This window comes from Carassius gibelio, chromosome A1, assembly GCF_023724105.1.
Source record: "Carassius gibelio isolate Cgi1373 ecotype wild population from Czech Republic chromosome A1, carGib1.2-hapl.c, whole genome shotgun sequence".
Taxonomy (NCBI): domain Eukaryota; kingdom Metazoa; phylum Chordata; class Actinopteri; order Cypriniformes; family Cyprinidae; genus Carassius; species Carassius gibelio.
This window is the reverse complement of record NC_068371.1, coordinates 5,378,747-5,393,476: the sequence shown is the minus strand read 5'-3', so window position 1 is coordinate 5,393,476 and position 14,730 is coordinate 5,378,747. Positions and strand designations below refer to the sequence as shown.

The window sequence follows — 14,730 nt, the reverse complement described above, 5'->3', positions numbered from 1 at the left end:
CGATCGTGACCCTTTTTCGTTGGGATTGCATTATCCTTAAGAAATAAACGATGTGCAAATTCAGCGTCAACCTGGGCCTTGTTTGTAAAACAAGCATTTTCGAAATGCAGGGAACAAACACAATCACTTGCACAACTCCGTTGATGCTCTGTAAAAATAAACTCCATCCACTGGTCCCTTAATGCTGTTTTTTCTTTGGTAATCTGTGCAGGGTTGTCTTCCCCTGGCAACCAAAAACACACTTCTTTTGTGACATTTGGCGACGCTCTCGCTCTGATCAGTGAAGTCTGTTGTGCTCTCAGTGCTCTGCTATACGGGAGCGCGCGCTCTTCCGGCAGACGTGCCCTCAGGACCCATATGAGGAAATTCCGCTCCATCTAACGTCACACAGAGCCATACTCGAAAAAAACTTTCCGAAACTTGTGACAAACCGGAAGGAGTATTTTTGGAACAGAAATACTCCTTCAAACGTACAACTTAATTTTTGAAACTTTGTCCATGTTTAGCATGGGAATCCAACTCTTTAACAGTGTAGAAAACTCAGTATGCATGAAATAGCATTTCACCCCCCCTTTAAATTATTACAATAGTAAATATATATACAGCCAGTTCACCTCTGTCCCACTACAGTTTTCTGGCATCCCTCCTCCACCCCTACTCCTCATTCCTATCTATTCATATCCCAGCTTGGGCATATGGGGAGTTCTCTGGGTTCAAGCTAAATTCCGAGCTCAGAGCCCTCCCCTCAGACAGCACTCCAAATATGCATACTTTTTGCTCAATCAGATTATATATAAGTCTTAACTCGTGAAATATATTTATATGTATCAGAACTATAAAGCAGTTTAAATCGTTGTTTTTATGCCACTTTTTACAGTCAAGGATGTTAACATAAGACATTAGAGTTGAGTTTTTTTCTTAAGTTAAAGTGATGTTCAGTTATCATCTCAGATAAAAACAGTATCTGATATTATTTATTTTCATTTATCATACTACATACTACTGCACAGACTACATCGTGTGGAATACTCTATTCCAAATATAGTCTAAATGTCTTGCATGCTCTTTTTCAGTTGACGGACCCCTATATATTTTATTGTGTTTTCATAAGGGTTTTTTTTCTGATCTGCTAACTCTGTTTTTATTTTACTGATGTTACTAAGTGTAAAGGGTGTTATGTTTTTGGGTCATGTGTTATGTCATTTCTCTCTCTCTTCCTTATCGCTGCACTTGGGCTTCAGCACCCATTTGGATCAAATCTCACCACAGACACAGAGCAAGGTTTTAAATAGAGGCCTGCTCGTAAGTGAACACTCGCCCACGGTGGAAGGAAGCGATCACTAAAGGCCCTGTAAAATTCTCAATGCATAAAAAGAAGGAAGCATGTCTTGCCTCTAAGCCCCCTCGTCTTTTTCTTTTGCCTTTGCTGAGAGCAGCTTCTCATAAGTTTTTAATCAGCTCAAGCCAACATCTGAGAATGACCTATATAGTATCTTTATTAATTCTCTGTGTGAAATTCATATTTTGGATCTCTTTTCTTCCTTTTTTTCCTTTTCCTTTCTTTGTGTCTCTTAATGAAGCCAATGGATGGTTGAAGACATCAGTTCAGAGTGTAAAAGCAGGGTATGAGAAGTACACATGATGGGTCTCCAGCACATGCAGCACAACATTTCTGTTGATCCTGATTACTGTATCTGAGGTCCCTTTCACATGACTTGTGCTAGCGTTCCCCAGTGCGACAGAACAAACTGTCCAGCTATAGTAAACCCCCGGCGCTGTTGCGGTCAGGTCAAAACCTGTAAGAGTGCTTAAATTACAGCTTCAGTTTTGAACCATTTGCTGCTGACCTTTTGAAGCAAAAGGTTACTGGACAGTTTGTAGGATGACATTATTATTGAGGCATATAAACAAGATTAAAGAGAATCGGGTCCGGTGTGAATCTAGTTAAAGGTGTGTATAACATCACTCACACGATATACCGTATTTTCCGGACTATAAGTCGCACTTTTTTTCAAAGTTTGGCTGGTCCTGCAACTTATAGTCAGGTGCGACTTATTTATCAAAATTAATTTGACATGAACCGAGAGAAAATGAACCAAGAGAAAACATTACCGTCTACAGCCACGAGAGGGCGCTCTATACTGCTCAGTGCTCCTGTAGTCTACACTGAAAACATACAGCGCCCTCTCGAGGCTGGAGACGGTAATGTTTTCTCTTGGTTCTTGGTTCTAAATAAATGCGATTTATAGTCCGGTGCGACTTATATATGTTTTTTTCCTCATCATGATGTATTTTTGGACTGATGAGACTTATACTCAGGTGCGACTTATAGTCCGAGAAATACGGTAATCCACATGTTAGTTATTGGCCGAACAACAACAAATGATGCTTGTGTTGAGGAATGCATTGAAACTAGTGATCCCTCAGGATGACAGGGTTTATTTACATTTTATTTATATCATTTGTTTATATATTTTGAATATTTGTTTCATTTTAGTAAAAAAAAAAAAAAAAGTAATTTATATTAGTTTTTAAGTAACATATTCCTATTTAGCATTATTATTTCATGTTCGTTTTAGTATTTATATATTTATTATTAGTAGTAGTATTATAAATTATAAAATTATTTTTTTAATTACAAAAAAAATAATACAATCAGTTTCCTAAATGAAGTGTATTTAAGAATATTTTAAGTATATTTAAGCCTTGCCACTATAACCATCAGAAAAACAATAACTGTCCAAATTCAAAAATCTACTTTTCAAACCTTGTCTCAAACTCTATTGCTGTGCTTCATTCCACTGTTTTTGAATGCAAGAGCACATCATGTCTAATCCCGCTATTGAGTTTTTCAAATATCCTGACATAAGCCATGTGTAAGGAACTACAGTCACCTAACCATTGACTCTTGACCCTCATTTGACCTTTTCAACCCCTGACCTTGACCTAACTACTCCCGTACTGAACCTCTGAACACTAATGCATTACTTTAAATGGATTTTCCGTATTTTCTTATGGCCATGTATCCGCATATTCCTCAGCTTCTGTAGTTTTTCTCCATCTGCTGGATTTTGTTTGGGGCTAGAGAGTGTCTTTGTTCTCTTTTATCTTTGAGAATGTTCCTGATCCTTCCTTCCATCTCTCTGTGAATGTGTGTAATCATGAGCACAGCGTCAGCGTCACTCCCACCGTCCTCCACCAGAGCTCAACCTAGACGTGTGCCTTACCGACACAACCCAACCCCCTGCCATTAACCCATCCGTCAGATCACACCCTTGTCAGAAACCAAAACCCCATAAAACCTGTTATTATCTGTTGTTCTTATGGTGCCAGTAAATCAATTCCAATCCATCAGTTTTGTCAGATGTCAGAATGCAATGTCTCACCATGAGAAACGCTGTTGTCGGTTTCTTCTCCCTCTTATAATCTTGACTTCAAGTGTTTCTTTCCTGTCATGTTAACTTGAAAAATTAATGTTAGATTTCTCTCATCTGCCTTTCTTACAAGCCTCCCTAGTGACAGTTATCCACCTTGTCAGCTCTGTTGTTGACTCGGTGGAGAAAGAAGGTATTCTTTTGCTGCTTCATTGCTGATTATCTGTGTCTTTAGTGTTTGCTGGGTAATTATTAGGTCTGCAAAATGCCATTTTCTTCACCCATATCACATCTAGAAAGACAAAGAAATTAAAAATGACATATCAAATAAAATAAAAATTCGATCAAATGCCTCATTAGCCAATCAGGTGCTTCATTTGATTTCAGTGGCACATGATCGTTCAGCTAATGTGAGATGGAAAATTGCAGTCTTACCAAGAGTGATTTCAAATGTTTCTGTGCAAGCAAATGGCATGAAGATCGTCTCATAACTTTTTGGCTCTTACATTTGTATCCATCTTGTTCTGCACTCTTTCTTTTCAGAGTGTTCTCCTATTATTTGACATTTTTTCTCTTTCTCTCTTTTCTATGCAATTCTGTATGCTTTTTATCTAAAGAGTCATTCTCGGCTCATGAACACAAGAACCCAAGAGGTGATTTATTTTTATTTTGTACAGTTTGTCTGATGCCTTTCCATTTGATTGCATTTTGGCTTGGTTACCCCTTCATTATAACAAAACTCTGCATGTCCTCAAAATCTGTGACAAAAAGAGTGTCAAATCAACTCACTTCTTTTGGTAGCATTAGAAATAAGTGCATATTGTGCACTTTTTTTGTCACAGCTTTTTGTCACAAAAAGTTTTTTGTTGTCCCATTTAAACTTTGTATTGTCTCCCTGGAATTCCCTCAAACTACTCAATAATCATAACCTTAAAACACCCTCCCTAATAATATAACGTCATCTTATATTCTGTCATATTTTGTAAATCTACAAACAGTAGACACATTCTGAGTTACTGTTTATTACATGTGTGATGTGTATTTGTGTGCACTCTGAATGATCTGCATTGTGTTGGTGTGATACTGACATTGCATGAGGTTTGAAATGACCTGGCTGGTGTTAACTGTGTGGTTTAAGAAGGGTAGAAGTCCATTCAACTTCAGTTAGTGCACAGAAGAAATTATCAACATTGCATTTTCATTTTCTTGTCAGTAATACATCAGTGCATGTTATTGTAAATAAGAAAGTCTTCATAATGTCAGTTAACGTTAGTCTAATAAAAGTTGTCAAATATAGCAAATAATGAGAGAAGCGTTATAAGAAGGGATTCTGGCTGCCAACATTTCAATAAAGCATTTCAATAATTTCATGCTGAACTTCTAATTTCTATACTGCATTAATGTTAATCATAGCGGGTTATTAATGCCATTTTTTTATTACTAAAATGGACCTCTCTGAAGCTGAATTGACATTGACCCCAGCCCTTCTTATTTTTGTATACCCCAACATTTTGTACGCCCCAACTTTTTTTTTTTTTTTTTTTGTATTACGGGCTGTCACTGTGGTGCTCACTGTTATTTTTGTCCGACAGGCTATCATTGGGACACATCTGACTGGATGCCAAGTGTTCAGCTTCCTGGAATCCAGGAGTTTCCTCTGTATGAAGTAGTGAAGGCCCAACCCACCATCTACAGTGACCCCACCCTGTTGGACACGGACTACTATCCCGGCGGATACGACATTGAAAGTGACTTCCCTCCTCCACCCGATGACTTTCCTTCCCATGATGACTTGCCCCCTGCTCCACCCGTGCCGGAGTATGGGGATCGCTACGACACATTGCAGCCCACCACACGAGCGCTAAACAGCGCCCCCTCTAGTCCTGGAGGATCTGGAGTACGCCAGCGCCCACCCATACCCCAACTATACAGCCTCACCCAGTTCCTACCCCACCACCATTACTCATCAGACACCGAACCTCAGACCGACCCCACCAGCACCATCACATCATCCTCCACCGGAGGATACCGGCACAGAGGCTTCCCGCTGGGCTATGGCCGCGACTTCGATCTCCCCGTTGCCGATAACATGTCGCTCTCGCTGTACACATCCACAGCGTCCTGCTCGGACATGTCCGCCTGCTGCGAGGAGTCGGAAGTGATGATCAGCGATTATGAGAGCGGTGGGGAGGAGGAGGGAGCGCAGTTTCAGAGGCTCATCATACCGCCGCTGGACTCTCAACAGCAGCAGCAGCAAACTGAAGTCTGACACTGGATCCAGAATATCAAAAGTGCCTAAATGAAACCCTGCTCCAGGAGACTAACTGTGTGTTCAAACCATAACCACACCACACACACGGTACACAAACGTAGTCTTACACTTAAAGTAAATGCCAAACATCCAAACGCACACACTGTATACATCTGTATCTCACTCAAGAGCGGTTTTGAAAAGATGTGCTTAAACATGAGTTCTCTCCAGTGGCTCGTGTGGGCTGTTATTAATATTATAATTATTTAACAGTATTGGGGAGAACATTAGACTTGGCTGTGCCATTAAATAGTATGTTGATCATCATGCACAAGATCATACTGAGATGTACAATTTACACAAAAAATATAACTGATAGATTGTTCTGGATAATGGGAGAAAAGCATAATTTGAAGGTGATATCTGTATTTGTATAGATATAACCATGCAAACAGATTTTTTATACAAATCCTCATTCATTTGTAATGTAAATTTTAATGTACAGTTTTGATTTCAAGGTTTTACTAGGTCTTTGTAGCTATTTTTTGCTTTTTTTCAGAAAAGAAAGACAGAAAAAAGTAGTATACCAACTCAAATGGTGTGTCATTATCAGCCTTACTGTATGTCCATTCAAAAGCAGAGAAAAGAGCAGAAAATAATAATAATAAAAATAATAATAATGTCAAGGAAGTGAATGTGTGATTATCACAACACGCAATCAATTCTGAAAGGATGTCTGCATATTCTTGTGATGTGTTATGTTTTCTTTTCTTTCTTTTTTTTTGTTGATTGTAAATTGTGACTTTGGAACATCTTTATTTTTGACCATGAAAATGGGACCCAATATATTTATAGTGCGAGATTATTCACAGACATGTGACTTTTTCAGGGTCTGTGTGTGTGTGTGAGCAATGCTATGGTCTTGATTCATGATTTTTATTAAATACTGCCACTAGCTTAACTGCTTTACTACTGGCAATAAATTATTCTCTAAAATGGGTATTTGTCTTGCTTCCGTTTATTTCCTTTTCATAACCACAAAGACAATTAGGCAGAACAATGAAGATATTCAACTTGAAATACTTCACTTTTATAAAGGGGCCGATCAATGCTTGAATGTGTTGATCTGTGATCAGAGTAAATGCTGTGTTGATAGCAGTTAAATGCATTATTCCTGTCTGAAAGTGAAAGCAACCATCTGAAACAACAGATACAAACAGTCTGAATGTTCTTTAGGGACCCAGCTTTGATCATGGTTTACTAAAATTTTCTATTAATTTTAACAGCTCCATGATGATATTGTCCTACAAAGTGTGTTAGTCGCACATATTGTCTAGGCACATTTCCCAAAAAAATTATTTACCACAAGTAAAAAAGGCTTTGCAAATGGTAAAGGGAAATCAAAGCTCAATATTTTTTTTGTAATCATATACAGGTGCATCTTAAATTAGAGTGTCGTGGAAAAGTTCATTTCAGTAATTCAACTTAAATTGTGAAACTTGTGTATTAAATTCAATGCACACAGACTGAAGTAGTTTAAGTCTTTGGTTCTTTTAATTGTGATGATTTTGGCTCACATTTAACAAAAACCCACCAATTCACGATCTCACAAATTAGAATACTTTATAAGATCAGTTACATTACATTACATTTACATTTATTCATTTAGCATTTTAGCATTGATTTTATCCAAAGCAACTTACAAATGAGGACAGTGGAAGCAATCAAAAAGAGCAATGATATATAAGTGCTATAACAAGGCTCAGTTAGGTTAACCCAGTACACGTAGCACGGGCTTTTAAATAATATTATAAATAAAAAGAGAACAGATAGAATAGAAAAAGATTAGAGCAAGCTAGTGTTAGAGGTCATTACACACACACAAATATATATATATATATATATATACACACACACAAACACACACAATTGCATAAAAAATTAAACGAAAATAAAATACAAAAAGATTAGAAAGGTTGTTAGATTTTTATTTTATTTTATTTTTTATTTTTTTAGAATATAATTATAATAGTGATTGTGAAAGTTAGAGGGTCAAATAAAGATGGAAGAGATGTGTTTTAAGCCGATTCTTGAAGTTGGCTAAGGACTCAGCTGCTCGGATTGAGTTGGAGAGGTCATTCCACCAGGAGGGAACATTTAATTTAAAAGTCCGTAAAAGTGACTTTGTGCTTCTTTGGGATGGCACAATCAAGCGACGTTGGTGAAATTGTGATGAAACGATGGATTTGCTGGAATCAAAAGCAGTTCTGTCTTGGCAAGGATCATCAGGATAGAATGAGAGGTAGAGTTGAGTGTCATCAGTGGTATGAAAAGCCATGTTTCTGAATGACAGAACCTAATGATGCCATGTAGACAGAGAAGAGAAGTGGTCCAAGAACTGAGCCCTGAGGCACCCCAGTAGTTAGATGTTGTGACTTGGACACCTCACCTCTCCGGGATACTTTGAAGGACCTATCTGATTGGTAAGACTCAAACCATTGAAGTGTGGTTCCTGAGATGCCTTTTGCCAGTAGAGTTGATAGGAGGATCTGGTGGTTAACCGTGTCAAAAGCAGCGGACAGATCAAGCAGGATAAGTACTGAAGATTTGGATTCTGCTCTTGCCAGTCTTAGAGCTTCAACAACTAAGAGCAAGGCCTTCTCAGTTGAATGTCCAATTCTGAAGCCAGATTGGTTGCTGTAAAGGAGGTTGTTGTGTGTGAGAAATGTAGAGACTTGGTTGAACACAGCTCTTTCAAGTGTTTTTGCAATAAAGGGAAGAAGGAAAACTGGTCTGTAGGTCTCTAAAAGAGATGGGTTGAGGGTGGGTTTCATAAGTAGTGGAGTTATACAAACCTGTCTAAATGATGAGGGAAAAACACCGGTGTGGAGGGATGTGTTGATGATGTGAGAAAGTGCAGGTACAACTGCAGAAGAAATGGCTTGAAGGAGATGAGATGGAATAGGATCAAGTGGGCAAGTAGTAGGGTGATTAGAAAGGATGAGTTTGGAGACTTCTGCCTCAGAAAGTGAAGAGAAGGATGTAAATGAGTGTATGTTTGCTGGTGATATGAGCTTGGCTGATTGTGGTGTGGAAAATTGTGCACTGATGTTTTTAATTTTATTAATGAAAAATGTGGCAAAGTCATCAGCTATTAGAGATGAAGCAGGAGGGGGAGGAGGAGGACAAATTAGTGAGGAGAATGTTTTAAAAAGCATGCAAGAGTTAGACGAATGTTAATTTTGCTATGGTAGTATGTCATTTTAGCAGTGGAGACATTAGCAGAGAAGGAAGATAGGAGTGACTGATACACTGAGTTAAAAAAAATAAACAAAATTAAACATTTTTAGTGAATTGTTGGCCTTCTGGAAAGTATGTTAATTTGCTGTTCATGTACTCATACTTGGTACAGGGCTCCTTTTGCTTTAATTACTGCCTCAATTCAATGTGGCATGGAGGAGATCAGTTTGTGGCACAGCTGAGGTGGTATGGAAGGCCTTCTTTGACACTTCACTTCTTTGACAGTGGCCTTCAGCTCATCTGCATTTTTTGGTCTCTTGTTTCTCATTTTCCTCTTGACAATAGTCCATAGATTCTCTCTGGGGTTCACGTCTGGTGAATTTTCTGGCCAGTCAAGCAAACCAACACTATGGTCATGGTGCTTTTGGCAGTGTGGGCAGGTGACAAATCCTGCTGGAAAATGAAATCAGCATCTTCAAAAAGCTGGTCGGCAGAAGCAAGCAAGAAGTGCTCCAAAATTTCTTGGTAAACGGGTGCAGTGACTTTGGTTTTCAAAAAACACAATGGACCAACACCAGCAGATGACATTGCACCCCAAATCATCACAGACTGTGGAAACTTAACACTGGACCTCAAGCAACTTGGGTTATAAGCTTCTCCACACTTCCTCCAGACTCTAGGACCCTGGTTTCCAAATGAAATACAAAACTTGCTCTCATCTGAAAAGAGGACTTTGGACCACTGGGCTACAGTCCAGTTCTTCTTCTCCTTAGCACAGGTAAGACGCCTCTGACGTTGTCTGTGGTTCAGAAGTGGCTTAACAAGAAGAATATGACAACTGTAGCCAAATTCCTTAATACTTCTGTGTGTGGTGGCTCTTGATTCCTTGACCCCGGCCTCAGTCTATTCCTTGTGAAGTTTACTCAAATTCTTGATTTTGCTTGACAATCCTCATAAGGCTTTTTTTTACCACAGCCTTGTGTATATATATATATATATATATATATATATATATATATATATATATATATATATATATATATATATATATACACACAAATAAATAAATGAAAAATCAGGGTTGTGTTTTATGACATTTTATATTATTAAAAACAAAGATAGCTACAGTGAAGATTTTCATAGTATGCACATGTTTCCTGAACCACATATTAATATTTTTTAAATGTAAACATTTAAAATGGTTGTTTAGCACATAGCTGATAAAGGCTTGTAACTGAGCTGACTCTTAGCGCAGAGGATCCTGAACCTTTTACTGTCTATGTCCTGAACGTGTGCAGAATGTTTGTGTAACAAGCCATCTATCCAGTAGATGGCGATATTGTAACGCAAAGGCTTCTGGGAAGTGTAGTTCAATCCCACAGAGAAAGAGCTGTAGTCTGAGCGCACTTCCTAGATGCTGAGCAGCCGCTTGGTCGTCGGAATCTTCTATATTACACGCTCCAAATAACACTGGACTTTGGTAAGCGTCTTCTTGATTGTTTTCTTACATCTTAGTTTTAGCTGTTGTGTTTTAGTCAATCTTCACTTGTTATCCGTTCAACATTGAAAAGCAGACAAAGAAACCCCATGCATACAAACACGCCCGCATATCTTTAATTTTTTTTTGGGGGGGGGGGGGGGGGGGGTCACTTGTGCAGCTGAGTAGTTTAAATTTATTAAACAGACATTGCAATTTCTCAAATGTATTGTTATGTTCACGATGCATTAGCAGGGCACACGGAACTTGACCTTCACCACAAAGGCAGTGTTTTAAAACCTAATGTTATAACGTTACAGTCCAGTTGGGCGCTTTGTGAACGCGCACGTTTGAAACACTAGAAAGACGGCTCACTAGGTTTTGGCACACAGCCATTGTGTGAATTATCTACCTCTGTAAGAGAAATCTTGCTTGTTTTGACTTTGCAAGTTGATATTACGCTGCATTTTTTCCATGTGTTTTTTTTTCTCCATCTCGCGCAGCTTCTCATTGGCTGGTCGTGCGAGTCAACAATCAACAAAGAAAATCCATCCGGCTTGAGAGTGCAGTGATCATTCTACCGGAGGCCAGTTAATAACTAACGCATTATACGCCTCCAGTTAGATTTCCATCCGCTTCCTCTGGAGATCAAACCTTTTTTTTATCCTTAAAAGAGATCTTTAAACGTTTGGAGATGAACGGAGACTGCGTGGACGCGCGGCGCGAGGATACTCAAGAGTAAGATGATCATGACGACTGTTGCTGGGCAGCTTTAGGAAGTGATTGACAGTTTAAAAACAGCATTGAATTCACTAACACTTGATTTTCTTTTTGTTACTATGGGGTTAAAATATATAGACTGACGTTTTGCTGCTTGCTTTTTTATAGCATTTGTGTCTATTAACGTGAAGGGTTTGATTTAACCTATTTTATTTTTATGATCATTATTATTATTATTTATGTGTTTAGTCCATGATTTTTCATAAACATTACAGGTTCTAAATGAATCAAGTATAAATGGGACTAAAGAGAATAGTCCTACATGATTCTGAGTAATGGCATTAACAGTATTAAATTATGTAGAGTTAAACAGTAATGTTTGTCCAGTGCTGCTGAGGTCGGGGCATCCGGACTGCAGAACATGGAGGTTGATGCTAAAGCTCAGTCACATGCCTTCAGATACAGCCTGAACTACCCCAGCATTGGCCACTGCATCATCATCAACAACAAGAACTTTGATCGCAGCACAGGTAACATATTGAAAATTTCACTGACAAATATGAAGGTGATTGTTTATTTTGATGTTATGGCCTATAATTGTTCAGTGGCCAGAAAAGCCCCGACCTAATTTGGTGTTCCTGCACAGGTTTTTATTTGTATTTTTTGGAACTGATTAGTGGTAGACCTCACTGATCTGATCTTATGCATCTAAGCATTTTCAGTTTTATACAAAAACCTGTGCTAACTGACAGTAAACAAGTTAATTAAACAAAGATTGCATTAAGATTTGTTAATAATGTAGCAGGAGAAATTGATACAGTTTTGTAGAATGGTCATTTTTGACAGTGTAGAGGGAAAAAGTACAAAGACGGTCAAAAAAGGTTATTATACCATATGTGAGTCAGTAAGTTTTAACATTACCTAGCATTTGTGGGTGCAAGAAAATCCCCTCTGGGTCAAAATGACAAGAAAACAATATGAGGTTAAACAAAATAAATAAAATCTATATTAATGCTACTGGTGACGTTAAACAGAATAATGCTATATAACTCTTCTAAATATTATATATGTATATTATGATAGATATTATATATATATATATATATAATATTAGTATTATAAATGTATATGATATATATGAAAATATTTAAAGAATTTTGAAAAGAACCAAAAATAAAAATCATGCTTTGTACATTCATGTGTAATATAGCTGATGGTTATTTGTTCTTCACCTCTTTCAGGCATGAACCAACGCAATGGCACTGACGTAGATGCAGGAAATGTAATGAATGTGTTTGGAAAGCTCGGATACACTGTGAAAGTCTACAATGACCAGACAGTCGCGCAGATTAAACAGGTTTTAACAGCAGGTGTGACATATTACACTCTACACAGATTCTTCAAAAATTTTTTTATTAAATTCCATTTCTTAGCTTTCAGACCTGTTGGTGTTGAAGCTGAAATATTACAAAATGACACATGAGTCAGTTATCTATACCCAGTTTTCATGCTAATTGATTTTTATTCATGGCTGTTTGTTATTTGATCACAGTTGCCCGTGGTGACCACAGCCAGTGTGCTTCATTAGTGTGTGTGATGCTCAGTCATGGAGATGAGGGGGTGTTTTTCGGCACTGATACGTCTGTGGAGCTCAAACAGTTAACTAGCCTGTTCAGAGGAGACTGCTGCCCATCACTAGTGGGAAAGCCTAAACTTTTCTTCATACAGGTACATCCCCAATGTCTGCTGTTCTCTTTTGTGTGTGTGTGAACAGATGTTAGTGTGAGGTTTGTTTACTTGGAGTACTTGTTTTCGCTCTCGAGATTTATGAAGGCTAGGTTTTTTCTAGGCTTGTAGAGGTACAGAACTGGATCCTGGTGTGGAGACTGACAGCGGGGATAAATCTGTAAGGATCCCTGTGGAGGCGGACTTCCTCTATGCGTACTCTACTGTATCAGGTACAGACACAAACTAACCTGACAAACACTTCCTGTGAGCATCGGATACAATATTCACAAACAGTGAATGTACAAAAAGTAAAAAAAAAAAAAAAAAAAAAATCTTGAAAGCAATACATTTTTTGATACAGTCAAGAACACATTAAAATCGTTCACTAAATGAAAGATGCTGAAAATTCAGCTTTGCATGAAAGGAATAAATTACATTTGAAATATCTGCTGACATAGAAAACTGTAATTTAAAATTGTAATAATATTGTTTTTATTATTAAATAAAATTAAATGTACAGGTGTATTTTTATGTATAAATGTGGCTACTGATAGTATTTATTTTTTAGGACTGTCAGTACATGGAGTCTTTTTCCTAATGGGGTTTCTTTTCTTTGTCAGGTTACTACTCCTGGAGAAACACCATGACTGGATCTTGGTTCATTCAGTCTCTTTGTGAAATGATAGCAAAGTATGGCAAAGAACTCGAGCTGATGCAGATCATGACCAGGGTCAATCATAAAGTGGCACTCGACTTTGAGTCGACCTCCAACCTGCCTGGCTTTGATGCCAAGAAACAAATCCCCTGCATTGTCTCAATGCTCACCAAAGACATGTACTTCACTGCTTGAAGGGACAAGGGACCCGTTAGAGCTTTTCCAGCTTTTTATGGCAATATCACAGCTATAATGTACGGATCTAGGTTTGAGTTTTTTTCACAGGAGCATTAGCTGGACATGCTCAGTCTCAGGACTGTTATTGCAGTTCTCATTGGCATTTTAAACATTATATGTGAATATAGGTACTCAGGTTTTTGTTATTGTGACTATATACTGTTTTTCTTGCCTTTTTCTCTGGGTTTCTAATCAAAATCTAATTAAGAACAATCACCAGTGGCAGTCCATTTGGGATTTTTTGAATTACAGTAATCAGGGACTTTTATAGGCTATTGCACTAGTCTGACTGTTGAAAGTGAATCAGAGTTGGGCATTAAATCGGTAAGATCTGAGATTCATCTAACTGAGGAAGAGCCAGTGTGCCTATTTAAATATGAAAAGCAAAAAACAACAATCAGAACTATGTTAACAGATTTTGATATCAATTCTGAAATGTCATGTGTTGGTTTTCATTAAGACAAAAAAAATGCATTTTTACAGACATACTTGGGGTTAAATCAAGTTAAACTGTGGATGGTATCAGTTACATCTGGTGCATTCCCACCGAAATAAAACCTTGTATATGCATTGACCGCTATGAGTTGAAGTTGAAGTCTGTGGGTTTAAAGGGGTCATATGATGCAAAGTTTTCCTTTCTCTTTGGAGTGTTACAATCTCTTGGTGCAAAATTAAGATCTGTATAGTTCCAAAGACTAAAGTCTCCAATCCAAAGAGATATTCTTTATAAAAGTTAAGACTCGTCCACACCTACCAAAACATCTCAATGTCCCTATGTGGGAAGATTTGCATAACACCGCCCAAATCAGTGGTTAAGTTGTATTTACAACACTGTTCCAGAACTACTGGGCAACAAAGTAGCCTTTTTATACAGCAACTCAAAATTTTCTTGTGAATTGTAGATTACTAATGTCTTTTGTATTTTCTTTTGAGTTTTTAACTTACAAACTCAACTTGATTTTATGCTGTTCTAACCCATTTCAAGATCACTCCCACTGTCTTGGCTATTCTGTGGTATATGAACAATAATTGTTTTTATTTGTTTGTG

At 37.8% G+C, this 14,730-nt stretch overlaps 2 protein-coding genes across 8 annotated transcripts in view; both read left to right on the top strand.

Moving 5' to 3' along the window:
* Positions 1-6,625, top strand: part of fat1a (FAT atypical cadherin 1a) — an 89,402-nt gene extending 82,777 nt beyond the window's left edge. For 2 of the 7 annotated variants that reach the window (XM_052568220.1, XM_052568056.1), the window contains one exon: positions 4,967-6,625. In XM_052568220.1, the coding sequence (XP_052424180.1) occupies positions 4,967-5,643 (677 nt within the window). In that variant the 3' untranslated portion in view covers positions 5,644-6,625. Of the gene's footprint in view, positions 1-1,241; positions 1,303-3,507; positions 3,568-3,991; positions 4,028-4,966 lie in introns of all 7 variants that reach the window. The other 5 variants (XR_008155762.1, XR_008155794.1, XR_008155795.1 and 2 more) reach the window with 5 other exon arrangements.
* A 3,578-nt stretch (positions 6,626-10,203) lies between these two features.
* On the top strand, positions 10,204-14,257 carry casp3a (caspase 3, apoptosis-related cysteine peptidase a). The gene is made up of 7 exons (XM_052567937.1): positions 10,204-10,345; positions 10,846-11,080; positions 11,450-11,592; positions 12,304-12,432; positions 12,615-12,790; positions 12,912-13,020; positions 13,411-14,257. Exons 2-7 carry the CDS (start codon positions 11,037-11,039, stop codon positions 13,638-13,640), a joined length of 831 nt encoding a protein of 276 aa, XP_052423897.1. The 5' UTR covers positions 10,204-10,345; positions 10,846-11,036; the 3' UTR covers positions 13,641-14,257.
* Positions 14,258-14,730: the final 473 nt, after the last annotated feature.

What these genes read in the sequence shown, in the direction of transcription:
- casp3a (XM_052567937.1), top strand. Translation starts at nt 11,037, where the DNA reads ATGAACGGAGACTGCGTGGACGCGCGGCGCGAGGATACTCAAGA. An exon ending in CGGCGCGAGGATACTCAAGA is followed by an intron (nt 11,081 to 11,449) that starts GTAAGATGATCA and finishes ATGTTTGTCCAG; the next exon opens with TGCTGCTGAGGTCGGGGCAT. An exon ending in CTAAACTTTTCTTCATACAG is followed by an intron (nt 12,791 to 12,911) that starts GTACATCCCCAA and finishes GGTTTTTTCTAG; the next exon opens with GCTTGTAGAGGTACAGAACT.